We start from the raw sequence: 24,005 nt of genomic DNA, 5'->3' as shown, positions 1-24,005 counted from the left end.
GCCTGCAGCCCCCTCCCCCGGCGAGGCTAGTTTAAAGCTCGCCGTACGAGATCAGCCAACCTGAAAGAGAAGACACGCTTGCTTGTAGGAGAAAGGTGAAGCCCATTCCGCCCCAGCAAGTCCCTCGCCTGAAAGCATGGGTCGTTATCTAGGAACCCAAGGCCCGCCTGGCGGCACCAACTCCATAGGTGCCTGTTGACCTCGCCAATGCAGGCCTCATGTCACTGTCCCCGCCTACTCACTGGAAGGAGAGAGGAGAATATCACCTGCGCCCCCGTCTCCTTAAGCTTGGCCCCCAGAGCCTCGAAGTCCTTCATAATGCAGCTAGGGTTTCCCCTGGCCGCGTCATTTGTTCCCATGTGGATGACAACCATGGGGTACTGGTCTGCAGGTTGGATGTAGGCCGGGATCCTCTCCGTGATGTCCCAAACCCAAGCCCCAGGCATGAAGCAGACCTCCTGCATCATGGGGTCAGGCCGGCAGATGGGACCTTCCAGTACTCATAGGATGGAGTCACCGATGACAAGGACCCAGCGTTTCTTCCTGCTGGTGTTCGTTCTCTGCCCATGCCATGTTGCGTGGGGAGTGGTATCGTCCCTGCCGGAGGCATTTGCTCTGTCTTTCTCCATCATGGACACGTCTCCTGTGGGGGCTGTACAGTGGGCGACCCGGCCTGCAGAGAACAGAAATAGGCATCAATTTCATCCTCTGCATCCCGGATCCCCCTCAGCCTGCTCACCTCAGCCTGGAGCTCCCTCACCTGCTCCTCCAGGGCCCTAAGCCAGGCACAGGAGGGGACAGGCCAGGGGACCACCAGACCCCCCCCGAACCCCACCGAGCCCCCTCCCCACAGACAGGGGGCAAGGGGCCGCCGACCCCGCCAAGAGCTCTGTCTGGGTGGAAGCCTCAGAAGAGCCCATGGCAGGCGGCAGCGCCAGGGTGAGGCCCCTGGCAGCGGCACTCTGCGTCTGCACCATGTCTGCAGAGCTGTGTCTACTGCTCTCACTTGCTGGAGGTGCCCTTCTGGGCTGCTACCTCATCCCCTAATAAGGGGAACACTTTTTGAAACTGCAATCTTTTGTTAAGACAACACCAGTAGGATAGGCTTTGCTACCTAGGACTGCAGTCCATCAAGTTAGGATCATGCTAGTCACAGACTGGCTGACTGCTCTTTCTCTGGGGTGCTGTAGGCTTTAGGGGGAGGGTTTCTTCTGTTCTGCTAGTACAGAGGCATGTGATGAGATTAGCAGCATGCAATATGGTAAATGTTCCTTGTTATAGCAAAAAATGTGTTGCTTTAAAGTATGGCCACCACAGTCTTCTACCTGGAAGCCTCCAGTGTACTTCAGGTTAGCCACAAGTATCCGAAAGGGCATTTTCTTTTAAAAGCTTGTGTTGTGCTGTTCTTTGACATTCTCTTCTAGTATGGATTTGTCTGAAGTCAGACCAGGTTTAATCCCAAATACACAAATAAATTGTTAGAATATGATTGGGGTTGGATTGGCTAGTTGGCTCTGCATGCTTGTGAACACTAGGCATGCAGGGTTTAACAGTGGGGTAGATATGATTTTTATATTCTAGTTCCAGAGTTGATTTGATTTAAAACAAATAGATTTAAATCACTGGTCAGGGAGCCTTGATTTAATCATTGTTTTCTACAACAAGTGCATTCTTGTTGTTTGATAGCCTTTATTCATTTAATTTCTTGAAACTTCACACTTTTTTAGAGAAAGCTTGACTCTACATAAACTTGTAGAGAGACAAGGGCTGATGGATAGGTAATCGGGTTATTTCTCAAGATCTTCAAAAGGACACTGGTTATTTGACCCCAGCAGTCTTTCCTGCCCAGAGCAGGGGGGCTGGACCCAATGATCTCATGAGGTCCCTTCCAGCCCTAAACTTCTGTGAATCTGTGTGAGAATCTCCATATACTGGTGTTAATAAGGATGTCATCTCTGGAGACACAAATCCACAGTTTGAGAACTGAAACTAAGCATCACAGAGATGCTTAATGGGATCTTCTGGACTGAGCCCTGAATCCCATTGGGTAGAGCGGTTTTCTTTAATTTTACTAATCTATAGAGGAGCCTCTGGGAACCCCATAAGATTGGGCCCCTAATATAGTCCATGGTCTGTTGTGGTCTATTTATAAAACTTTTCTAAAAAGTTACATGAATATATTGTCTCAAATAGTATACAGTTAGAAGTTATACTCCTTATTCCAGACATGGTTCCTTGGGTGAATTTGATATATTTTATTAGACCAACCCAAATGGTTGGAGAATAGTTATTAAGCAAGCTTTCGGTTTCAAAAACCCTTTGTCAGGCTAAGGAAGCTTCAGCAGTTGGTGTGTCCTCTTCCTCCTCTCCTTATTCCATGATGATATCTTTGAGCTTTAACATACTTTAAATTAAAACTATATATAGGTTTTTGTTTAAAAGGGGAAAAAGCGTCTTAAAAAAATAAAAAACACAATTAAATAAACAAATCTGATTTAAATTTTAAAAAATCTGATTTTATGAATTCAATTTTTGTAATTGATTTTTATCCACCCTGTCTAGTTCTCACTTTCTGAAGGTGCCATCATATTTTTACAGACCTCTTTCAGGGCCTATAGTTTGCCTACTTTGACAAGATGTTTTGATGCCTTTCTAATCTCATCTGCTGTTTGGAAGCTGCCTTTTCTTGGGCTCTACTTGCCATACAGCATTCTGTTGGCATAGCCATGATGGTAAAGGGGAGTGATTGCTGACTGACACTATAGGAAGCTCTTAGTGTAGGTGTCATGATATTGGCAAAGCTGCACTTTTACCAGTAGAACTTGGCCTGCTTTTGTGTGTGTTGCTATACTTAATGTTATAACCACTATACTGGTAAAAAGTGCAGCTTTCCTCATATTGCTGGGAAATCCAACAAGGAATTTGCAGTCCAGCATACTGCTATGCCTATACCACAGACGTGTGCTAGAAGGAGACATAATCTCCAGTGTGCCAAAGGTCAAGCTAGTTTAGGGTACAAAGTAGCGATTTAATAAGAATTCTGTTAATGCCAGCACTTAGCATTGTTTCTCTTTCAGTCTGGTAGGAAGAGATGCAGATGAATCCATTATCTAATTGGTAATAGCAGTTGCTTCACTGTTTACTTCCTTCTTGCATCTGGTGCATATTTGGACTGCACTTGCAAATAATCATTAGCTATTATTTTGTGCTGTATGAGAACTGTTCCATTCTCTGAAAGCACGTCTCCTGCGACCCACAAAAAATAGCAGCTACAGAAATTTACCAACACTGGTACTATTGGTATACCATTGGAGCACTTGTCAGCTAGTAAATCTTCTGTCTTCCTGTCACATAGTCTACAATATATGTACAACTGAGCACCAACTTAAAAAAACAGCTTAAAAAAAGGAAGAAGCCATAAAATAATTGCTAAATACCTTGTAAATGCATAGTTTATTTGTACAGCCCACCTAGTTCCTAAAAGGCTTGCACAATCTAATGTGCATAGAGAGAAGATGACTGATGGAACACTAACAAATTGCACTACATGTTTATTGCCTTTAGGTTTCCTTCCTTTCTAACTGCTGCACTGCCTTGTTTGTGACCCCCAAATGGAGTTTACATTAGTCTGGATGGGTTTCATTTCTGTGTCAGAGTAGAATCTTAAGAATGCAGATGCACAAAATGTTCCCATGTATGGAAAGCACGTATAAGGATCACTGTTTCAGAACCTGGCAGTCAGAGGTGGTGTTACAAAAAAATTAAAATACGTTGTTTTTGGGATGGTAAAAGCAACACTGGTGGTTGTGCAGGTTCTGGAGCACACGTCTCCGTTCCTGAGGTTTGGAGTGGGGAGAGAGGTCTGAAGACCAGGTATCTCTCATACACTGAACAACAGCCTATCTGTATATGAGATCTGTTTATGAGCCTGTATAAAGAGGGCTCATAAATTCAGCTGCTTGTAAGGTTTTAATATTCCAAAGAAAATGCTAAAACTTGCTGCCCATGTTTGTCATGAGTCGCTGTCATCCTTGGCTGACAGGATATCTGTTGATCTACAGCAAATTCCTCATTCTGCTTGAAAAAACACTGTCCCTAAAATACAATGGCATTTTAAACTGTCAGTTTAACTATGTTGACACTGATAAGCGTTAGAGACCTTTTGGCTTTGTTTTTGCAGCAGGGTATCTCATGTCATCATTTAGAAATTACGTTTTATTTGCAACTTTTGAATCATCTTCAAAAAGCAGATTCACCATGAGTGTGTTTAACAGTTAACAAATGTTACCCAAGTTGGGTATTGTTTAGGCAGTTGGAGTGTATAATATTTAGTGTGTCAGATGAAGGGCTGTTTAAAGTCTCCCTCTAATGAGATTCATCATCCTTGGACTTAAAGTTTTGGATTGAAGGGAGTTTTAAACAGTATTTGTTAACAAATATTAATAAGGATTAATTGGCTTAACACATCATTTCAAGTCAGCTACAAAGATAAAAATAATCTTTAAAAATCAAATAGTATGTCAAAGAATAGTACAATACATCCTTTTAAGGATTCAGAAAAATACATAATGGTTGAAAGTACAGGAGCTCTTACCCCAGGAGGCACATTGAATCTTTAGATGAAGCTGTCATGGGAATGTTAAGTGCCCCAGACATATACTTGAGTGGGTAGGAACTTTCCAGGCTTAACGCAAATGTCCTGCCTGCTTATTTTACTATAGCAGGAGCCTGAACAGTGTTTTATTCTGGTGTGTTTATGTCAAATGTTCTTAGGTGTGTAAATTGGCAGTCAGCTGTCATGGTTCCAATGGGACAAGTCTTTCTTGATGCATCATGCAGTGTTGGCATCTGTGACAGCCCTAGAGCACAAAGCTTGCACAATTGTAGGCATTTTTTAATTATGCTGTTTGGACTTGTTCTTTACCTCGTTCAGTAGCAGCAGTTTACAGTTGGGCTTTCAAAGTTGCCAACCCTGTGTACTTTCCCCTGGGTAGAAACAGAAAATTTCCCTAACATAAACAGGAGGGCACAGAACATTTTCCTCAACATGTAAACACGTAAGCTTTGATTGATCTGGCAGCCGCTTTCCACCCTTTGCACTTGTGTGAATGTGAACAGCAGAAATTCCAATGAAAAGCTCACTTGCAGGTTGCAGGGCACAGTGTGTACTCGCTGGTGTGGGGGAAAAATCCATGCCCTTCCCTCTTATGTGTTTCTGTTAGAGGTATGTGGCTGTAGTGCCAGTTCTTGACTCAAAGCTTTGTATTTGTATTAATATAATATTAGTAGCCAGAGGGTATTTTACCAATCTGTTCCTCTGCATATTTAAGCAAAGTAACTTTTGCTTCAGGCTTGTAGTCAGACCTCTAATGAAGATGATTGTTGTGGTTGTTGGAGTTGAGCAAGGGAAGCTCAGTAGTGAAAGGCTACCATAAAGCTAATCATCCTGATGGGATAGCAGCCAATTGGCTTGCATTTAAATCTGGGAAAGTAAATTAGTGGTTCCATAAAGTTATCATCAGTGGGAGTGCAGTTACTCAAATGAATGTCAGGCCTTTGGCAGTTAATATGTGCTCTTCTAAACCTATCGGAAGACAAGTAACTGAAACAAAAGTGGGGAGGGCAGAAAAGATTTTTTTTCTCTTAAAAATGAAATAAAATACAGCCTGCAAAAATAAGAATCCTGAGTCTTTGAAATAGCTTCTCTAAAAACTTTTCAAGTATAAAGAATGAGCTATGACTACCGTTTTAAGATTTTAATTCCAGGATTCACAACACAATAGCTTCAAAGGTCGCATCCAAAGGAGTGTGGACATTTGGTTCCCCGGGGACAGGTAGCAGCAGCACAAGGTGTGCTGCTGCTACTTTTTCCCCTGGGGAATGCCTGTGTCATGTGTGCTCTGGCATGCAGCAGGTTACCCCAGGTGGGGTAGGGCATGCAGCCTTACCTGGTGGCTGGGGAACCTGCAGCCATGGTACTTCTGCAGTTTTGGGTGGTGTGTGCTGCTGCCATGTGCACTGCCCTGTTTTTTTTTATGTCAGTTTTTTTTACCTCAGGGCCAAAAACCCCCCACCTTGCAAGATAGCAATGGAGGGAATGCCTGAATGTGCATGCAGTCTGTGGTGCCACAAATGGGTCTGTGATGCCACATACAACATGGCCATGCTCATCTGGATGCAGTCAAAGAGTTTAAGAGAACTAGTTTGTATGCGAGAACTTTGCAGTACAAATTTTTTACTTTTTAATTTTACTATGGAGGAAACCTGGCAATTCCTTCATCCCCAGAGCTGGTCATACTTAGTGTTTGAGTACAGAATTAATTTTCAAGTAAGCCAGCTATGTAGTTTGAATTGTAACATATTTTTAAATTGGTACTCTTGGCAGTATTTCTGTTGAATCTAACCTCTGTTTGTTTGGAATCAACCAAAGAAGACTATTTTAGATCCTTCTTTAGATTTAGATTTGCATTCTTGACTTAAGAGATTTGCAAGTAGACTTCAGAGATTCAATTGCTAAAATTAATTGTGAAATGTATTAATATTTGTATACTGCTTGTCTGAATCTGTTGATATCTGTTGCTGGTTTTCACTGATGAATGGATGACCAGGAAGAATTGATCCCAATTATAAGTGCAAGTATTAGCCTAACCTTATGTGTTGTGCATTTATTGGACATACTTAAATGTCAGCTTCACATATTTCAGTAATTATTTTGGTGGGGGGCGGGGGGAGTTAAGGTTAAGTTATCACATTTGTTATGTGGTTCAATTCACACAGCTCAGACCTAAATTCTTTTCTGGCACAAGTCTGATTCTGTAATCACTGCTTGATGGAATTAGGTGAGAGATGCTTTTATCCCAGAAGCTCTTGTTCCAGAGAATGGAAGCATTTGTTTGCAGTTAGGATAAAAATTATTGATTCAACAAAGCTGAAAGATGGTGGGACCCTCTTATCTTAAAATTTAATGTTATCTAATTAAAATAATGTTCTTTTACAAATAACACCTTGAACTGCCAATAAAAGAACAGTGGTTTTCAGTTTACCTATTTGTATGCGTGGTACTTTGTGCATGTTCAGTATTACGGTTCTCTGTTTAGACTGATTTTTCTCATTTTCTGAAATCTTTAACAGGACAGCAGGGGAGAGGAAAAAAGTGTCTAAGAAGATAATATATCATTTGGGCTAGGGACAGAAACAGGTACAGCATACTTCTAATAAGATTTGTCATGCTTTGGGAAATAATTTTCCTTAATCCTAAATGTTCTCCAAACATCCAAGCAACTGCATTTTTTATTTTATGTATGGCAGGCTCTATTTTATTACTTCCTTTTTACAGGGGTCATGGTTATCCAAAGTTTATTCTGCTGTGACCTGATTAGTGATCCTGATATAAATAAAAGGAAGTAGATGGGCCTATTGGTTTCTTTCTTGTTCCAAATAAATGTTAGATTCTTATGCAGAGAACAGGGTTTAAATCTGTGTTTTGTTTTGTTTTTTAATGCTTAGATTTCCTGAAGGCAAGAATTCAGCTTTGGTCCTAAATTCCATGCAGTTTTCATGTGTGGTCATAACCAGCGCTCCTGTCCTTTTTTTCATGGATTTGAAGGGCCCTAGCACTATTTGTATATTTTCCTTTGTGATTTTTGTACAGCTTCTAGCAGCCATTTCACTTGTGAAGTGGTTGCATTTCCCAAGAGAAGGGTGTGTGCGTGACATTACACACTCAAGTTACATTAAATAAGATAAGCAAGGTTGTAAAGACAAGCACTCAAATGTTAGGAAGTGCCAAAGTTCACGTGGTCTGTGCAGCCTTATTTTGGGTCCCCTGTACTTGTACATTGTGGTATGGTCTTTAATTATATGATCATAAAGGGTTGTTTTTTCCACTTGTCTCCCGCTTCATCCATAGACAGTGCTTCCTGAGCAGCTGTTCAATATTTTTTCTCCACATGGTTCAATGTGTGGCCCCAGGCTTTACTGCAAAGTTATTTGTGCCTTGCTCTGAACATAGTTACCACTTTCCTCATGTACTCTGTGTACTGCTCATCACTGGCATCTGGTTCATATGGTTTCCTCTTGCTGTCTAACTCCAGCTGGGACATCTTTGAAAGCACATGAGTAACAGGTGCCTTGTTTGCAGTTCTAGTGCTCATCCCACCTCCCAGCCACAAGTAGACCTTACAGTCAGAGTTTACCTTTTAGTCTGGTTAAAAAGCATGCTTGGTTGCTCTGACTATGGCATACGTGCTGTCATGTCATGGGTAGAAGCTTTGAAGGGCTAGTTTGTTCAGCTTGTGCTCATGAGCTATATAAGAAGTTGCAACGTGATCTGGAAAGCAGATTTTCATGGAAGTGGTGGAAGCTCTCTGCCAGGTTAATCTGCTTCAAACCAGAAGGTAGGGAGGGATGGGCAGACATTTTGAAGGCAGAGTTCACCACAATTTTTCAGTGAGAGCAGACTGATTGTAGCCTTTCCTAGTCTCATTTGCAAAAATATGGGGAATTTTTTTTTTTTGCTGGAATTTACTCTGAAATTCACTCTGAAATAGAAATCTGCTATATACAATTTCAGTCCACAAGGCAAAAATAGAGTTCTGATTTGGGACTTGGGAGGCTTGAGCTAATGTTCTGGCTCTAGTCTTAAGTAACAGGCTGATATAAAGATGTTCTTAAAATTGTTGCTTCGGCTTTCACAGTAGTTCTGTTATGTACATGTTTTTCTTGAATAAATCTCTATAGTCCTGTGCATGTGGCCCCCTGGGCCATAGAACCTTTCAATAATGTTATCTTTGTAATGACAGTAGTGTAGGTGGGGGGAGGGCACTCTGTATGTGAACTTGCCTTACACTGTGTTTGTACAGTGATGCAACTTACACCACTGTGTGGAGTGGACAGAGGACCAGGCCTTCTGGGTTAGCTATCACAGTAGGCACTAATACACTAGGTGATGGAGGAATCTAATAGCTTGTTTGCACTGAAAAAATGGCTCTCCAGAGATGAGAGCAGGCACAGGACATCTGCCTATATCAGTGTAAATTAGATCAGCCAGGGTTTACTGCACTTCTTTCCAAAGGTAACGTGCCAAACTAGTAAGTTACACAGGTGTAAGTGCAGACACATGACACATGTTCCTTGTGTTTATAATGGGGTAAATGTGTGTTATGTTTTGGGTACAAGTACCAGGTTGATATTTTTATTTTTGGTTCAGGAAGAACAGTCTTTCTGTTCTGTTTGCTAGAGAAGAAATAAGTGGGCATTATCCTGTTGCATTTTTTCATCAAATATGTCACCAAGCATACAATGTGTTATAGATTAACTGAGAAAAATCTTATAAGATAGACAGGATAGATTAATGGAATGTTGGGTTGCTTTTTCATTGTTGTTATAAACTCTTTAAGTATAAAGGCAATTTGAGAGGATCAATCTGAAATAATTGTGGAAACGTCCTACAACCTGGTAATGGGTTTAATGCAAAACAAATGGAGCAAGTCCTTGACATTTGTTTTGTTATTTTCCTAAACTGTTCTTTGTGTGCTTGAATTTCTTTCAGTCAGGCCTGTCTCTGAACAGCAGGTAAATGTGAAAACATTTACAGTGAGAGTGGCATCTGAAAAGAATCTCATGCTTACTACAGCAACATTGTGCTATATCATGTGTGTTTTGAGGTTCAGTTACTAATCATCAGGGAGCCAGGTTTTCCATTTGCCACAGAAAAATTAGGATTTTCTCGTTTTACGGAGGAAAATGAAGATTTTTCTCTCTTATGGAGTAAAACGCAGATATTCTCTTTAAAGGAAAAAAACGTGGGAAACAATGGCTTTTCCCTTGCAGGCTGGCAGTTTCAGCCTGCAAGGGGTTGAGGGGAGTGGAAGGAGGGTGATCAGGCAGGGGGCACCATGTGCACATACTCATGCACACATTCACATGGCAGCCAAGCAACATGAGAGCAGCTCCCACAGGTAAGTCTTAGGGGAATGTGGGGATTGAGGCCCCTATAGAAAGGGAGGGAGGGAGGCAGGCACTGCCCAGCTGTGGTGGGGCTTGGGATCTAGGGCTGGGGTGGGAATATATAGCCACAGGAGCTGGCTGAGGGTAGGGATGGAACAGTGTGGGTGGCTCATCTGGAGTGGTAGGTGGGCTGGCTCCCCACCACTGCATGCACCCCCAGGGGTGGGGGCCTGTGTCCCCCAGATTTGTGCATGAGGAGCGGGTGTGGGCTAGCCAGTGTGGGCTCAGGGTTCTCTGCCCTGCTTCCATCTCCCTATGAGCTTCCGCGTGGGACCTGGCAGGGGAGGGCAGAGCGGGGTGGGGCTGGGAGGCTCTGCTGCAACAGCCACCATCTCCCATGGGTGGCAGCTGGGGCTTGGGTACTGATGGGAGAAGTGGGGGGCTGCAGACCTGGGTCCCTGGTGCCATAACCCTGGCAGCTGGGGGCCCCCTCCAGCAGGCTAGGGGGGTGGGCAGGGAGCTGTGGGTTGGGGAGTGAGGAGCACCAGTGGTAGCTGTGGTTCTGTGACTTCAGGAGCACCAGCAGGGCCAGGAGGCTGTGGATGAGGAGGGAGGAGCACTGGCAGGGCTGGGGGTAGGAAGTGAAGGACAAAGGCATGGGCAGGGTACTGGCATATCAGAACTGCTCAGCACCATAAAGCAGTGGGATGGAGGGAAGGGACAGCCACAGCTGAACCCACATCTTGGTGAGCGAATGGGATGGGAAGCTTTGATTTTTTTTTTTTTTTTTTTCTGTGATAAATTTTGGCATTTGATTTTGGGTTTGATTGAGGCACTGGTAGGTTTCTAAATTGCTTTGAAATTGTAAATATATCAATAAAACATCGTGTTTAACTGATACCTATATATATAGCGGCGTTTCATTTTAATTGTGGAAAAATGCAGATTTAGGGGTTTTTAATTGGAGAATTTGAGATTTTTGAAAACCAGGATCCCTGCTAATCATTGCCTTCTATCCATGTGAGAGAAGCATTTGAAGAAGAAAAAAAGTGTAGGGTAGTTTCAGATTCTGCAGTTGCTTTGGGAGCCTCCCCATCAGGTTGTACAGTCTTAGAAATATTTCCTTGTCCTTAAATATGTTTTCATGGAGGTGTATACGACTCTGGCATACAACCTGAATACATGCAGAAACACTGAAAAGTGTTTGTGCTTTGGTCTGTAATAAGAAGTTGCTTGTAACTGTAGTGGTGCAGGGAGGAGGAGGTCAGAAACAGGGGTTATGCATGCTGCCTCCAACTGCAAGGAGTCCTGGGAATACTTCAGATTCTTTATGAACAAGGAATGGGTTTACAACCTGTTCTGTACCTGAGAGATAAGTAGTCATGTGACTTTCTTCAAAGTAGTTAACAATTTGGCCAGTGGTTGCAAAACAGTGACTTTCCTCTGCAGTTTAGTTGGAGTGTTGTTGTAACCATGTTCTTGGTCCTCGTACAATACATAGACCATCTGTCCCAACTATACAATTGGCCCAGTGAAAGATAGAGCAAAGGGGAGGTTTTACTTCTCTTGATCAGTAGATCTTTTCATAGTATAGCCATTCTATTTGCATATTTCCCACAGTGCTGATTCAGCTCCATTTAATGAAATATATATGCATTAGTAAGGCTCAAACTTCCTGCTCAGGCTGATCTGAAGTTGCGGGTTTTGTTTTGTTTTTCTATTGGTTGTATCATTTAAACTGTAGGAATTAAGTTAGTCTCGTATCTGAAGAAAAAAGTCATGTATCTTCAAAGATCATGTAGCGTTATCAAATGCAGACACTTTGCTGTTTGCTAATATTACTGTGAATGTATTCAGAAGTTGGCTGGCCATCCTGACTGTATACAAAATGGCTCTGTTCTGTCCTTTCAGAATCCACAAGGAGATTTTCAGACATACAAATAGGACTTAAAGTAGCTACTTTCATTTTGTGCCTTTGAAAATCAACCCTTCCATATATGTATTACTTATAAATCTTTTCCTGTATATAATCTCTAGGGTAAGTATGGCTGACCAGTTATTTTGTTTTCTTCTTTTCTTTTTCAGAGCCCTCTCGATAGAGCCCAAGCAGCAAAGAACAAAGGCAACAAGTATTTTAAAGCAGGAAAATATGAGCAAGCCATTCAGTGCTACACAGAGGCTATCAGTTTATGTCCCCCTGAGAAAAACCTCGATCTCTCCACTTTCTACCAGAACAGAGCTGCTGCATATGAGCAACTGGTATGAAGCTTTAAAGTGTGTTTATGCTTGGAAAAGTCGCTGTGAAGACGGTGGATTTCTTCTATTGTCCTCCTTGGGTTTTAAGCTTATGTCAGAATGGTAACATCTGCCTTCTGATGGAGCAAAGCCCTCACCTGTGCACATCCTCAGCCTTCACTAGCTCCCATTCATCTCAAGATCACTTTAAAAATTATTTTTGATTGGCCTGCTTTGGTCTGTCCTGTGTCTTTCTCTTCCTAGTCCTGTTCTTTTAGTACTAGCATCCAGTTTCTTGTCCTCTGCAGTTTTCATACCAAATGGTCTCCTCATATACCTCTGCCTCTTAAATTCTTGCTCTCTCTGTTAGAATTTTCTTTGTAATGATTGGCTAACATTGAAGCCTTCTAGGGCCCCATCTACATGTTGCAGGACTTGTGCAATTACCTTGAGACCATCTATATGTGCAAAGTACCTATTGGGCCATAGATGGCTCCAGCCAGCTATAAATTTCCACCAGACCAGGAGGAAATGGTGGCTGAAGCTTCATCAAATGGCTAGTGGAAGTTTCCCAATCACAGGCCCTGGTTCTTATGGGGGACTACAATCACCCTGACATCTGCTGGGTGGGCAGTACAGCAGTGCACAGGAAATCCAGGAAGATTTTGGAGTGTAGGGGACAACTTTCTGGTGCAAGTGCTGAAGCAGCCAACTAGGGGCTGTGCTCATCTTGACCTGCTGCTCACAAACAGAGAAGAATTGGTGGGTAATTCAGTAGGAATGTAGTAGTGGATGGCCACAAGATATGATTGAGTTCAGGATCCTGAGGAAAGGAAGGATGGAGAGCAGCAGAGTAAGGACCATGGACTTGAGAAAAGCAAATATTAACTTGCTCAGGGAACTCATGGGAAGGATCCCCTGGGAAGCCAGTCTGAGGGAGAGAAGAATCCAGTAGAGCTGGCTGTACTTTCAAGCAGCCTTACTGAGAGTGCAGAAACAAACTGTCCCAATGCACAGGAAGACTAGCAAGTATGACAGACCAGCTTGGCTTAGCAGGGAACTTAGCAGTAAATTAAGTCACAAAAAGGAAACTTATAAGTAGTGAAAAATTGGGCAAAAAACTAGAGAGGCGTATAAGAGCATTGTTTGGGCATGCAGGCATGAAGTCAGAAAGGCCAAAGCACATTTGGAGTTGTAGCTAGTAAGGGATATGAAGGGTAACAAGAAAGGTTTCTACAAGTAAGTTAGTAGCAAAAGGAGGATCAAGTAAAGTATGGCTCCTTTACTGAATGGGGGAGGCAACCTTGTGACAGCGTGCAGAAAAGGCTGAAGTGCTCAGTGCCTCCTTCGCCTCTGTTTTCACAGGCAAGATCAGCTCCCAGACTACTGTACTGGGCAGCACAGTTTAGGGAGTAGGTGATCAGCCCTCAATGGTGAAAGAACAGGTTAGGGACTACTGAGATAGGCTGGATGTGTACAAGTTCGTGGGGCTGAATGGGATGCACCCGAGGGTGCTGAAGGTGTTGGCTGATGTGACTGCAGCTGGCTATCATCTTTGAAAACTCATGGCGATCAGGAGAAGTCCTGGATGATTGGAAAAGAGCAAATATAGTGCCCATATATAAGAAAGGGAAAAGGAGCATCCAGGGAACTACAGATCAGTCAGTCTTACCTCAGTCCCTGGAGAAATTATGAAGCAGGTCCTCAAAGAATCCATTTTTAAACTTGGAGGAGAAGAAGGTGATTAGGAACAGTCAACATGGATTCACCAAGGGCAAGTCATGCCTGACCAACCTGATTGCCTTCTATGATGAGGTGACTGGCTCTGTGGATGCAGGGAGACCAGTGGATGTGGGGTACCTTGATTTTAGCAAGGCTTTTGTTACGGTCTCCCACAACATTCTCGCAGGCAAGCTAAGGAAGTACAGGCTGGATGAATAGACTGTAAGGTGGCTAGAAAACTAGCTGGAGCATCAGGCTCAGAGGGTAGTAATCAATGGCTCAATGTCTAGTTGGCAGCTGGTATCAAGTGGAGTGCCCCAGGGGTTGGTCCTGGGGCCTGTTTTGTTCAATGTCTTCATCGGCGACCTGGAAGAGGTCATAGAGTGCACCCTAAGCAAGTTTGCAAATGACACCAAGCTGGTGGGGAGTAGTACATATGCTGGCGGGTAGGGCTAGGATTCAGAGGGACCTAGACAAATGGGAGGATTGGGCCAAAAGGAATCTCAAGAGGTTCAACAAGGACAAGTGTCGAGTCCTGCACTTGGGACGGAACAGTCCCATGCACCAGTACAGGCTGGGGGCTGACTGGCTGGGCAGCAGCTCTGCAGAAAAGGACCTGGGGGTGGGGTTACAGTGGACAATAAGCTGAATATGAGCTGGCAGTGTGCCCTTGTTGCGAATAAGGCTAATGGCATACTGGGCTGCATAAGTAGGAGTGTTGCCAGCAAGTCAAGCTTATTCCCCTCTATTCAGCACTGGTGAAGCTACATCTGGAGTACTGTGTTCAGTTTTGTCCCTCCCCCCCCTTACAGAAAGGATGTGGACAAATTAGAGAGTCCAGTGGAGCATAACAAAAATTGTGACAGGGCTGAGGCACATGAAAAGTTATGAGGAAAGATTGAGGGAACTGGGCTTATTTAGTCTAGTAGAGAAGAGGAGACTGAGGGGACTTAATAGCAGCCTTCAACTGCCTGAAGGGAGGTTTCAAAGAGGATGGAACTGGACTGTTCTCAGTGGTGGCAGAACAAGGAACAACAGTTTCAAATTGCAGCAAGGGAAGTTTAGGTTAGATATTAAAACTTTCTCACTAGGGGGGTAGTAAAACACTGGAACGGGTCACCCAGAGAGGTAGTGGAATCTTCATCCTTGGAGGTTTTTAAAACCCAGCTAGACAGAGCTTTGGCTGGGATGATCTAGTTAGGGATGGTCCTGCCTTTAGCAGGAGGTTGGAAGAGATGACCTCTTTAGGTCCCTAGTTTTCTATGATTCTATTTTCTATGAAAGTTAGACCTTGAAAATGTGTGCCAGCTTTATAGATGTTTTCTATCAAGCTTGTATTTGCACATGTAACAGGGTGTACCCTGCAGCTGATAGCCTCGTTAGATGACAGGGCTTCCAGCCTCTGGGGTGCACCATGCCCAGCATGAAACCTTCAGGCCAGGGGGTCACAATGGTCATGATCCCCAAGGCTCAGAGTGCATGAAGGCCCCAACTGTGCACGTGAGCCTGGAGGTTAAGAGTCTTTGCACCTGATAGGGCTATGTCCTGGTTGTGCATGGCCCTTGCAGCTGGGAGGCTGCTTATTGCTGATATAAGAGGAATAACAACAGTAACACTCACTGCAAAAAATGATGTTTCAAAAGAAAAGCTTACCAGAATACAAAGGAAGTGCGGCAATCCCTGCAGCCATAGAGCATGTGGTTTGAGATGGAGCTTCTGAGAAGCTGAGCTAGTGATGCAGATACAGTGAAGGTACTAGTTAGGAAAGTTAAAGGGTTTTGGCACTATCTTTTAAGAAGCTAGATGCTCATAATATACAGTAAAAGCTCTGTTATCCGGCATCTCCCAGAAATGGGGGGTGCCGGATAACAAAATGTGCCGGTTAATTGAGGGGTCCGAGCCACGGCTTCTCCTGCTGCATCTGGGGCATCCCACCGCCCCTCCTGCTTCATTACCACCCCTCCCATGGGCCTCACGGGACAGGGAGGTTGGCCTTGCACAGCCTATTATGCCACAGTGGGCACTTCCACTTCTGGTTTCACTATATCTTACAAGCCGGCATGCTGGTTAATTGAGCATGCCGGCTTGTAAGATGCCAGTTAACAGAACTTTTACTGTATTTAGATTTAAATTTAATGCTTAAATAATTAGATAGTTGTAATTAGATAGTTCCGTGGACTTTGCTCTTTAATTATGCTGTGGTTTTTGCCTCTTGGCCAATCAGCAGCAAGGGGCAGGACCTAGCCAGAGCCCCATAGCCAGTGAATGGCAAGGGGGCTCACTGCAAAAAGACCACAAAATCAGGTCCACACTCTGTGAGTGGCCTGCAAAAATCCCTTTGCCTTGCCGTGATTTAGGTAGGTTCCTACACGTTAGCTTTCATCGTGCCTTTACCTGCACATGTAGTGGGGACCTAGGATGCAGGTAAATGTTTAAGTGAACTTTACACGTAAGTTACTGATGGGCTTCTCCCTGTCAGCTCAGCTCATACAGTCTTTTTAGAAGTGAGCTAATTATTTTGCCTGGTTATATTCTTCAGAATTGCGATTGAAGGTCAGATTCCAGAACTGTCAGCCGTATACATCTGAGAGACTTAACTTTGCATTCTGAAATTGGGACTGAATGGCTAGAAACATCTTGAATTGAAAGCTGAGTAAATTTGGTGGGACAGTTGCAAGGGAGAAACAAATTCAGCTCTTTCTTTAACAAATATTAATAAAGGAATGCCAATAGATAAACACTTTATAGGCATAAATGACTGATTGAGATGAGGTTCCTCCTTTCTCATTATTTTAAAGTTCTCTTTTAATTTTGATTTTTCCAGGCGGAAATTGAAATCCCCATGTTTAATAGCATTGCCCATCACTATTCTATATTGTTGCATCCTTGTGAAGTAATTGGATATGTAGTTCTAAATGCTTTAAAAAAATAATCTAGCTATTTTTTATTTCGGCTTCCTCTTCTTTTCATCTATTCGTGTCTTCCAGTCCCCCATTCTCCTGTGTACAATTTCCAACCGTTCATTCTTTCCAGGAAACTCCTTTCCCATTTCTTTGCTTTTTTTACTACTGGCTCTCACTGATGGCCAGTAACTTTGTCCCTAATGAAAAACGGGTGCAGGTAGTTGGAAGCTAGGAGGAGGAACTAGCACTGGGAGAACTGCGGCTAAAAGTGGCTCGATGGGGTTCTGAATGGACAAAAACTAGTTATTAGTGTTTTTAGAGTGAATAATATACCTTAAATCTGGTTGTTCTTGCACCTGCAGCAAAAATGGAAAGAGGTGGCACAAGACTGCACAAAGGCTGTTGAACTTAATCCTAAATACGTGAAAGCACTCTTCAGACGTGCAAAGGCACATGAGAAACTAGACAACAAGAAGGAATGTTTAGAAGGTGAGTGCTTCTGTGTATGGGAGTAACAAGAGTATGATGAGATGGAAGCTTTGGGGATGATAAAACTCCTGGGTTTGGTCTTATTTTTAAATATAGTGGGGCAGAGCTACTTCATTAAAAGCTACCACGGGTAAATTTCTTTCTTCGGTCAAGTTATTCTAAACCCAAGTGCATCTCTGTCAGTGAACAATTGGTTCAGGTGTGAAGCAGTAGCACTGCTCAGAAATTGGCTCTTACTGCAACCATTTATTACATTCAGGCTTCAGTAAACCGTTTGCATGTCAGTGCAAGATATATTTTAGTTATCCGTTTAGCCCATTATTTAGCTGTAAGTCATTCTAGCATCATGCAGTAACAATTTTTTGCTTCTGTGCCCATTCTGGGGGAGCCAAATGGTCTTAAAACTGGGATGCTGTGGGAAATGAAAAGAACAGTTTGATTAAGGTAATTTAAACCTCTGGTCCTGTGTTTTAAATAGATACCAACTTCACATTTGTCTGAATTTTTTTTGTTTGGTTATTGCTTATAGCAGCTAAAATGACTAGACTGGATAAATTGGCTGTGGTGGGGGATGATATCTGATGTCAGCTTTGGGCATTTGACAGGACTTGATTTGTCATACCCAACATCAATGAGGGAAACATTGATTCAATCAAGAAAATGGGATTGCAGAGGGAGATTCCAGGGTTTGATTATTTAATTAATTGGTGTATTTCAAGTTGTCCCTAAATCATTTCTGCACTGTAATCCTGCTGTTGTATGATTATAAGAAAAATGAAATTCTCAATTATACTAATACTCATTTACCAGTGAGGAGAAGAACTTTGTGGTGGAAGTCTTCTTTGAAATCCTATAGGATTAAAGCAACTATAATACGAGGGGCTCATTGCGGTAATCAGACTAACACACTTTCAGAGATTATTCAGTTTCAAAAGAACAGAATTTAACTTCCACACTTAATGGAAATGCATTTCAGGCTAGTGGAGGGTCTTTTTGAGTGTTTTATCGGGTGCTTTTAAATATATTGTGAATGGGACAGAGTCTTGAGGCAGGGCAAAGGGTGAGAGATTAAACAGTGCATAGGGAAACCTCTTTAAACCTTGCATACAGATATTGAATAGTAAACAAAAAAAATCACCCTTCGAATGGGAGGACGTGGGGAAAAGATGCTGCAGAATGAGGTGATGTAACCGTTTGGGCGCCCTTCAGGTGTTAATCCCATTTAGCAGCAAGCCAGTGATTCTAATGTCAAAAACAACTCTTGGTGTTGAGGAAGCACTGAGCCTAGGTGGAATTGATACCACATGAACTAATACTAGTGAGGCAGAAGCAGGATGGCAAGGTTTCTTTAAACTTGGAGTCTTTCACAGGCACAGAGGGGGCAGTGCAGCTTGAGTTTGGAGCAGGTGGAGAACACTGAAAAATGGGACGGCTAGACTGGGTAGGAATTTAGAAAGGTTAAAAAAAAACAACAATTTGGGCCCAGTCCCAAAATTGAAATTCCCTTTTAGCATTTGTTTTCCTGATTCTAGTCACTGTTCCAGATTAGCTTCTAAGTGATGAGTGCCTTTTTTGGATCAGCAGTTGAAGAGGTCCTTTAGATGCAGGTTTTTTGCCTGTAGATAAGACCAAATGATTTCTACCTACTTTATCACAATGCTTTGGGAGAGAAGGAGGCCTTGCACACATGCCTGTTTAGAAGTGAACTGAAAAATTAAGCATGTCAAGTGAAGACTTTCACTCTATGAAGCAGGTGGTTGGGAGTCCTCAGTGTGACTTGTCACAGCAGTTGTTTTTGCTTAAAAGGCTATTTTAATCCTTATTAACCATCTTTTCTGTGTTTCCATAGATGTCACTGCAGTCTGTATTTTAGAAGGTTTCCAAAACCAGCAAAGCATGTTATTAGCTGATAAAGTTCTAAAACTCCTTGGAAAAGAAAAGGCTAAAGAGAAATATAAGGTAGGACTTGGAAGATGAGTGATGGCTCTCTTTCCACCTAAACCCATTTTGTACCCCAAAAGCACTGATAGTTGGTGTTCTGTGGTATTTTTTAATTTGGCTGCTTAACACGGTGAGTAGTTTATAATAACAGTTGAGATGATCGTTATTAGATTATGCTGCTGTTTTACTGATGCTATCTATGCTCTGCTGAGATCTGTAAGAAGCTTTTTTTAAAAGAAAGGTCAGATACAGCAATGGTTTTAAGGTGCTTTTTACACCTTACTGATTTGAGCGGTATGGTTTGGCTGTTTCATCTTAGACTTTAACACATTGACTTATACAATTCAGCCTAGTTTGTCTGCACAGGAGATGCCCTGCATCTGATGTGGAGTCATAATCAGGGCTTTAATGGAATTAAGACATGATGGGAACTATTTTAGGACTTTTCATGCAATGTTACCAGCAGTCACTTCATCTCAGTTTCTGTTCTGTCATGTGCTGTTAGATAGTGAGCTCTCAGTATGGTGCCTTCCAGGATAGGGAGGGCTTTCAGTGGAGAGAAGAGTGGTTGTGATCTGTTCTGTTCTGTGTGATTAGTCTTTAAAATATGGAAGAACACTGAGGTACTTACAAGTTTTGTTCTTGATTGATTAATTGATTTTTTTTTTTTTTTTAAATGAACAGTGAGAAGTTAAAAACTGAAATTGATCCTTACAGCAGACAGAAAGGAGGAGTGAAGGATCAGGGAATAATTTTTGTTTTAAAGAATGGGGAAGACAAATGTGTGAACTGCTGGAGGAAAAGGGGTGTGGTGGGAAGTCTGGCTTTATTAGTACACTGAACACTACCTGGGAAGGTCCAAGTTATGCTTTTCAGTCTGCTACAGAATACCAGCATGACTTTGGATTAGTGATTTTTCTCTTTGTCCTGTACCCATCTGTAAGCTAGGAGTGGTAGTAACAGCAGCTGAAGGAGGTGTGAGTATAAAAGCATTATTCTTCCGATATACTAGTTATTGCAACTGTTAGAATGGGAGGCAGGGAGAAGAGGCAAGGGAGTGTGAGAGATGTGTAGTGGGCCTAGGTAGAGAGACAGTTCACACAGGAGTGCAAAAAGACTATTTTGCATACAGGTTTGGATTGTGTAAGAATTTCCATAACTATGGGAAGGCAGGATAGTGCATAGATGAATAACCCTGGTTAGCATTAGTAGTCTTGGCTCAGACCTGATTTAATTTGACAGAATTAATTTAGAAACTAAGTAGGACTTGGGAAATGAAGAGGGCATTCACATTATTATGTTTTAGGTGTTACCCAGCTATGAACAAGATGCCATAAAGTACTTTGACTCCTGTAATGGTCTCCCTTCAGATCAAGGTGAGGTGAGCTATGCAAGAGCTGAGGATAGAGTGAGGAAGCTGTCTTGCAAGAGAATGTTCCTTAGATTTAATTTTCCTTGAAGTCACAAGTGATGGCTTATTTACTGGTTGAAGGTATGAAAGTAGACCAGGGGTGGGCAAAATGCAGCCTGGCCCGCCAGGCCATTCTGTCCGGCCTGCAGGGCCCGTAAAAAGTTTAGAAAATTAATATTTATCTGCCCCTGGCTGCCTGTCATGCGACCCTCAATGGCTTGCCAAAACTTGATAAGCGGCCCTCCGCCCAAAATAATTGCCCTCCCCTGATGTAGACACTGCTTGCGCGTGAGCCACAGCTCTTTGGTAGTGTGTGGACACACAAGAGGCAAGAGCTGCTTGATGGTCCCAAGCATTGTTATCAGCTGTGTGTATAGAACTATCACGACTGAGCTGTACCTTCCTCTTAGATGAAAATACTGCTTCAGTATGTCGCTCAAATGTGTGCTAGATCAAACATGAAAGGAAAGTCCACATAGTCTACCTTGGTCTTGATATCGGGCTTTATGTGAAAACACGATCACTGCCATCTGAAAGGACTGAAAATAGTTGAGAATACATCTTGTTTGTTAGCTGTATTGTTTCCATCCACTTTCTCATTTATAAATGTTCCATTTCTCCCTGTTGCAGAACCGGGAGCCTCTAATGCCCTCACCCCAGTTCATCAAATCTTACTTCAGCTCCTTCACAGATGATATAATTTCCCAGCCTCTGCATAAGGGTGAGAAATCCGATGAAGATAAGGACAAAGAGGGGGAGGCCTCGGATGTCAAAGAAAAGTAAGTATGCAGTGCACTCGGGAATTGTTAGTAATTGCTGCTGAAGCCTCTGTTACTCCCCCCTGTCTTAATGTAGGTGTGTGTAATATATGTTAGTATTATATTATATTGTCATGGAGCACAAAACTCTGCAATAGTAAATGCATTTACAAAATAGTATCAATATTAAAAAGGCAAATGAAATGGGATCTGATACTAGCTTCAAACCCTGAGTAACTTTCTGACTTCAGATGAAGTGGCAGGTCTGAGAATGTTACTGCATTAAGGAAGTATCAGTGATGGTGAAGTCCAGGGCTCAGTGGGAAGGGACACTGAATATCCATAGCACTTCAGGATGCGTTGGTGGAGGACATCGCTGGCCTAGTGCTTTCATGAACAGTGGAACACTGGTTTAGAAGGTGGATTTTGAGGCAGGGAACAATTTAAAATACCATTGGTGCAGGGGATGGAAGGAACGTGCTGTACAAATTCTGGTGCTAGCTTTGTATTGCAGCAGCAGAGGCTGAAAAAATGTATAGTTGTTTGTTTGTTTTTTAAGAAAAGATTAACCCAGATCTGACTATTGGAATGCTGCAATCTAAAAGGAAAGGTTACTCTTACCAAATCAAAGCAACATATTTTGATAATGCTGATTTGTCTCTGATACAGAATGTAGCTGGATCAAGGCTTCATCCTCTTTCTGAAAACTGTTGCAAAAACCTTCTCAAACAAGAGAGCAAGTTAGTTAAAGGACTTTTTATTTCACTCTGAAAATTGTTCAATTCTTGGATAGGCAATGGAGCATCCCCCGATGTTCAGAGTGGAATTCTTTTCCACCAAATCCTCTCCTTACAGTGTAAATATTGGGTTGCGTTTAGCCAAGAGTTTTAGTAAGAGTTGGAATATTGCAATGCACAGTGTCTAATAACCTCTGTCTTCTAATATTTCATTAGAACTTTCTCATTTTCTCTGCTGAAACCTGGAGTTGCAGGGTAGAAGTTACCCTGATGATTTCTGCCCTGATAGCAGAAGTCTTCAGCTGGAACTCTAGCCCCACTGCTGTTCTGAAGAATCATGCACATTGCTGGCAAAAAGTTGCCCTGCTGCCAGCTCAGTCATTTCTAAGGAATGTATCCTGAGGGCTGGAGGGAGATTCTCCCCACCCCTTGCCATCCCCAACAAACCTTGGGCATCTTGCATCTAAATTCTTCTCAGCTTACAGTGGCCCTGATCCAGAAACTTTATGTACATCTATAACCTGGAATAAGTGATAGCAAAGTGAAAGTTACTACCATATTTACTTGGAATTCCTCCAGTCAGCATGGGGGAGGGGAGGAAGCTCCTTGGCTTACATTTGCATACAAGAAACCTCATTAAGTATATTGTCTATCATTACACTGCTACCAGAAGCAGCATGTACTCAGTAATGGACACCAACTATGAAGTTGACTAAACGCAGCCAGCACTGAGCATGACTATAAAACACGTGGCCCATATTGGGCAAACGTACTGATTGAACCCTGCCACAATGATAAGTTAACGCAGCCCATCTTAATAAGACATATGGTAGTGACTGTTGTGCTCAGTCCTCCTCAGTGCCACCTCTTTTTCCAAGTCATGGTGAGCCACTACATTGCATACATTTCAACTTCCTCTTCATTCCTATAGTTGAGCTGTGCCTTTCTTTCCTCATTCCAGTAATTCCTGTTTCTTCACCAGCCTTAATTTTTGGCATATATGACGAAATTGGGCCCCAAACAGTTCACCCAGAATCCCTTGGTTGTCCCCTCTCTTAGCCTGTTGCGTATGATTAGTGTGGCCTTGCCCTCCATGAGGTAGAGCCAGACCAGGTCGCCCTGCGCCTCATCAGCATATACATTTTTGGAGGATCCCAGGACTTGTGACAAGAACATCCAGTTCCAGTCATGAGTGTGGGGGGGGCTAATTAGCACGATCTATTTTCCTTGCTGTAGCAGTGGGAGGAGGAGATTCAAGGCATATTTCCAATAATTTGATTCTATACCTGGAAAATTATAATAAATGTATACATTTTCCATATATAGAATCTAATTAATGGTGGGGGGTTATTTGAGTAAACATGGTATTATTTTCAGAATGTTTCAACAGGAGTTTGGATTTCCTTCACTTTTGCTTTCTTTTTCTTCTGTATATATTTACTGTTTTATGCTTCATTTGCAGCTCTGGATATTTAAAGGCAAAGCAATACATGGAAGAAGAAAACTATGATAAAATAATCAGCGAGAGCACGAAAGAAATTGAAGCAAAAGGCAAATATATGGCAGAAGCTTTGCTGCTGCGAGCTACTTTCTACCTGCTTATTGGCAATGCAAATGCTGCCAAACCTGATCTGGATCAGGTTATCAGTATGGAAGATGCTAATGTAAAGGTAAAATCCTCTTGCAGTGAGACTCACTTCCCCACCAAGTTCCTTGGCATTTTTATGGAAGACTTTTAGGTGTTGTCATTACTTCATTATTTCTGGGTTATATTTATTTTTCTGATGTATTTTAGAAAGCTAAGTAATTATTACCTTTGTAGTAAATACCCAGGGAGTGGAAGCTGTGAAATGAGCCTGTT

The 24,005-nt window shown here is 42.5% G+C and overlaps 1 protein-coding gene across 1 annotated transcript in view; it reads left to right on the top strand.

Moving 5' to 3' along the window:
* TOMM70 (translocase of outer mitochondrial membrane 70) overlaps window positions 1–24,005 on the top strand; it is a 38,285-nt gene that overhangs the window by 4,158 nt on the left and 10,122 nt on the right. The window contains exons 2-6 of the mRNA XM_025194992.1: window positions 12,034–12,207; window positions 17,171–17,297; window positions 19,147–19,256; window positions 21,280–21,428; window positions 23,607–23,814. Coding sequence (XP_025050777.1) covers window positions 12,034–12,207; window positions 17,171–17,297; window positions 19,147–19,256; window positions 21,280–21,428; window positions 23,607–23,814 — 768 coding nt within the window. The remainder of the gene's footprint in view (window positions 1–12,033; window positions 12,208–17,170; window positions 17,298–19,146; window positions 19,257–21,279; window positions 21,429–23,606; window positions 23,815–24,005) is intronic.

The sequence above is a fragment of the Alligator sinensis genome, unplaced genomic scaffold (assembly GCF_000455745.1).
Source record: "Alligator sinensis unplaced genomic scaffold, ASM45574v1 scaffold2151_1, whole genome shotgun sequence".
NCBI classification, from domain to species: Eukaryota; Metazoa; Chordata; order Crocodylia; family Alligatoridae; genus Alligator; species Alligator sinensis.
The sequence above is the reverse complement of the archived record's forward strand: the minus strand, read 5'-3'. Positions and strand labels throughout refer to the sequence as shown.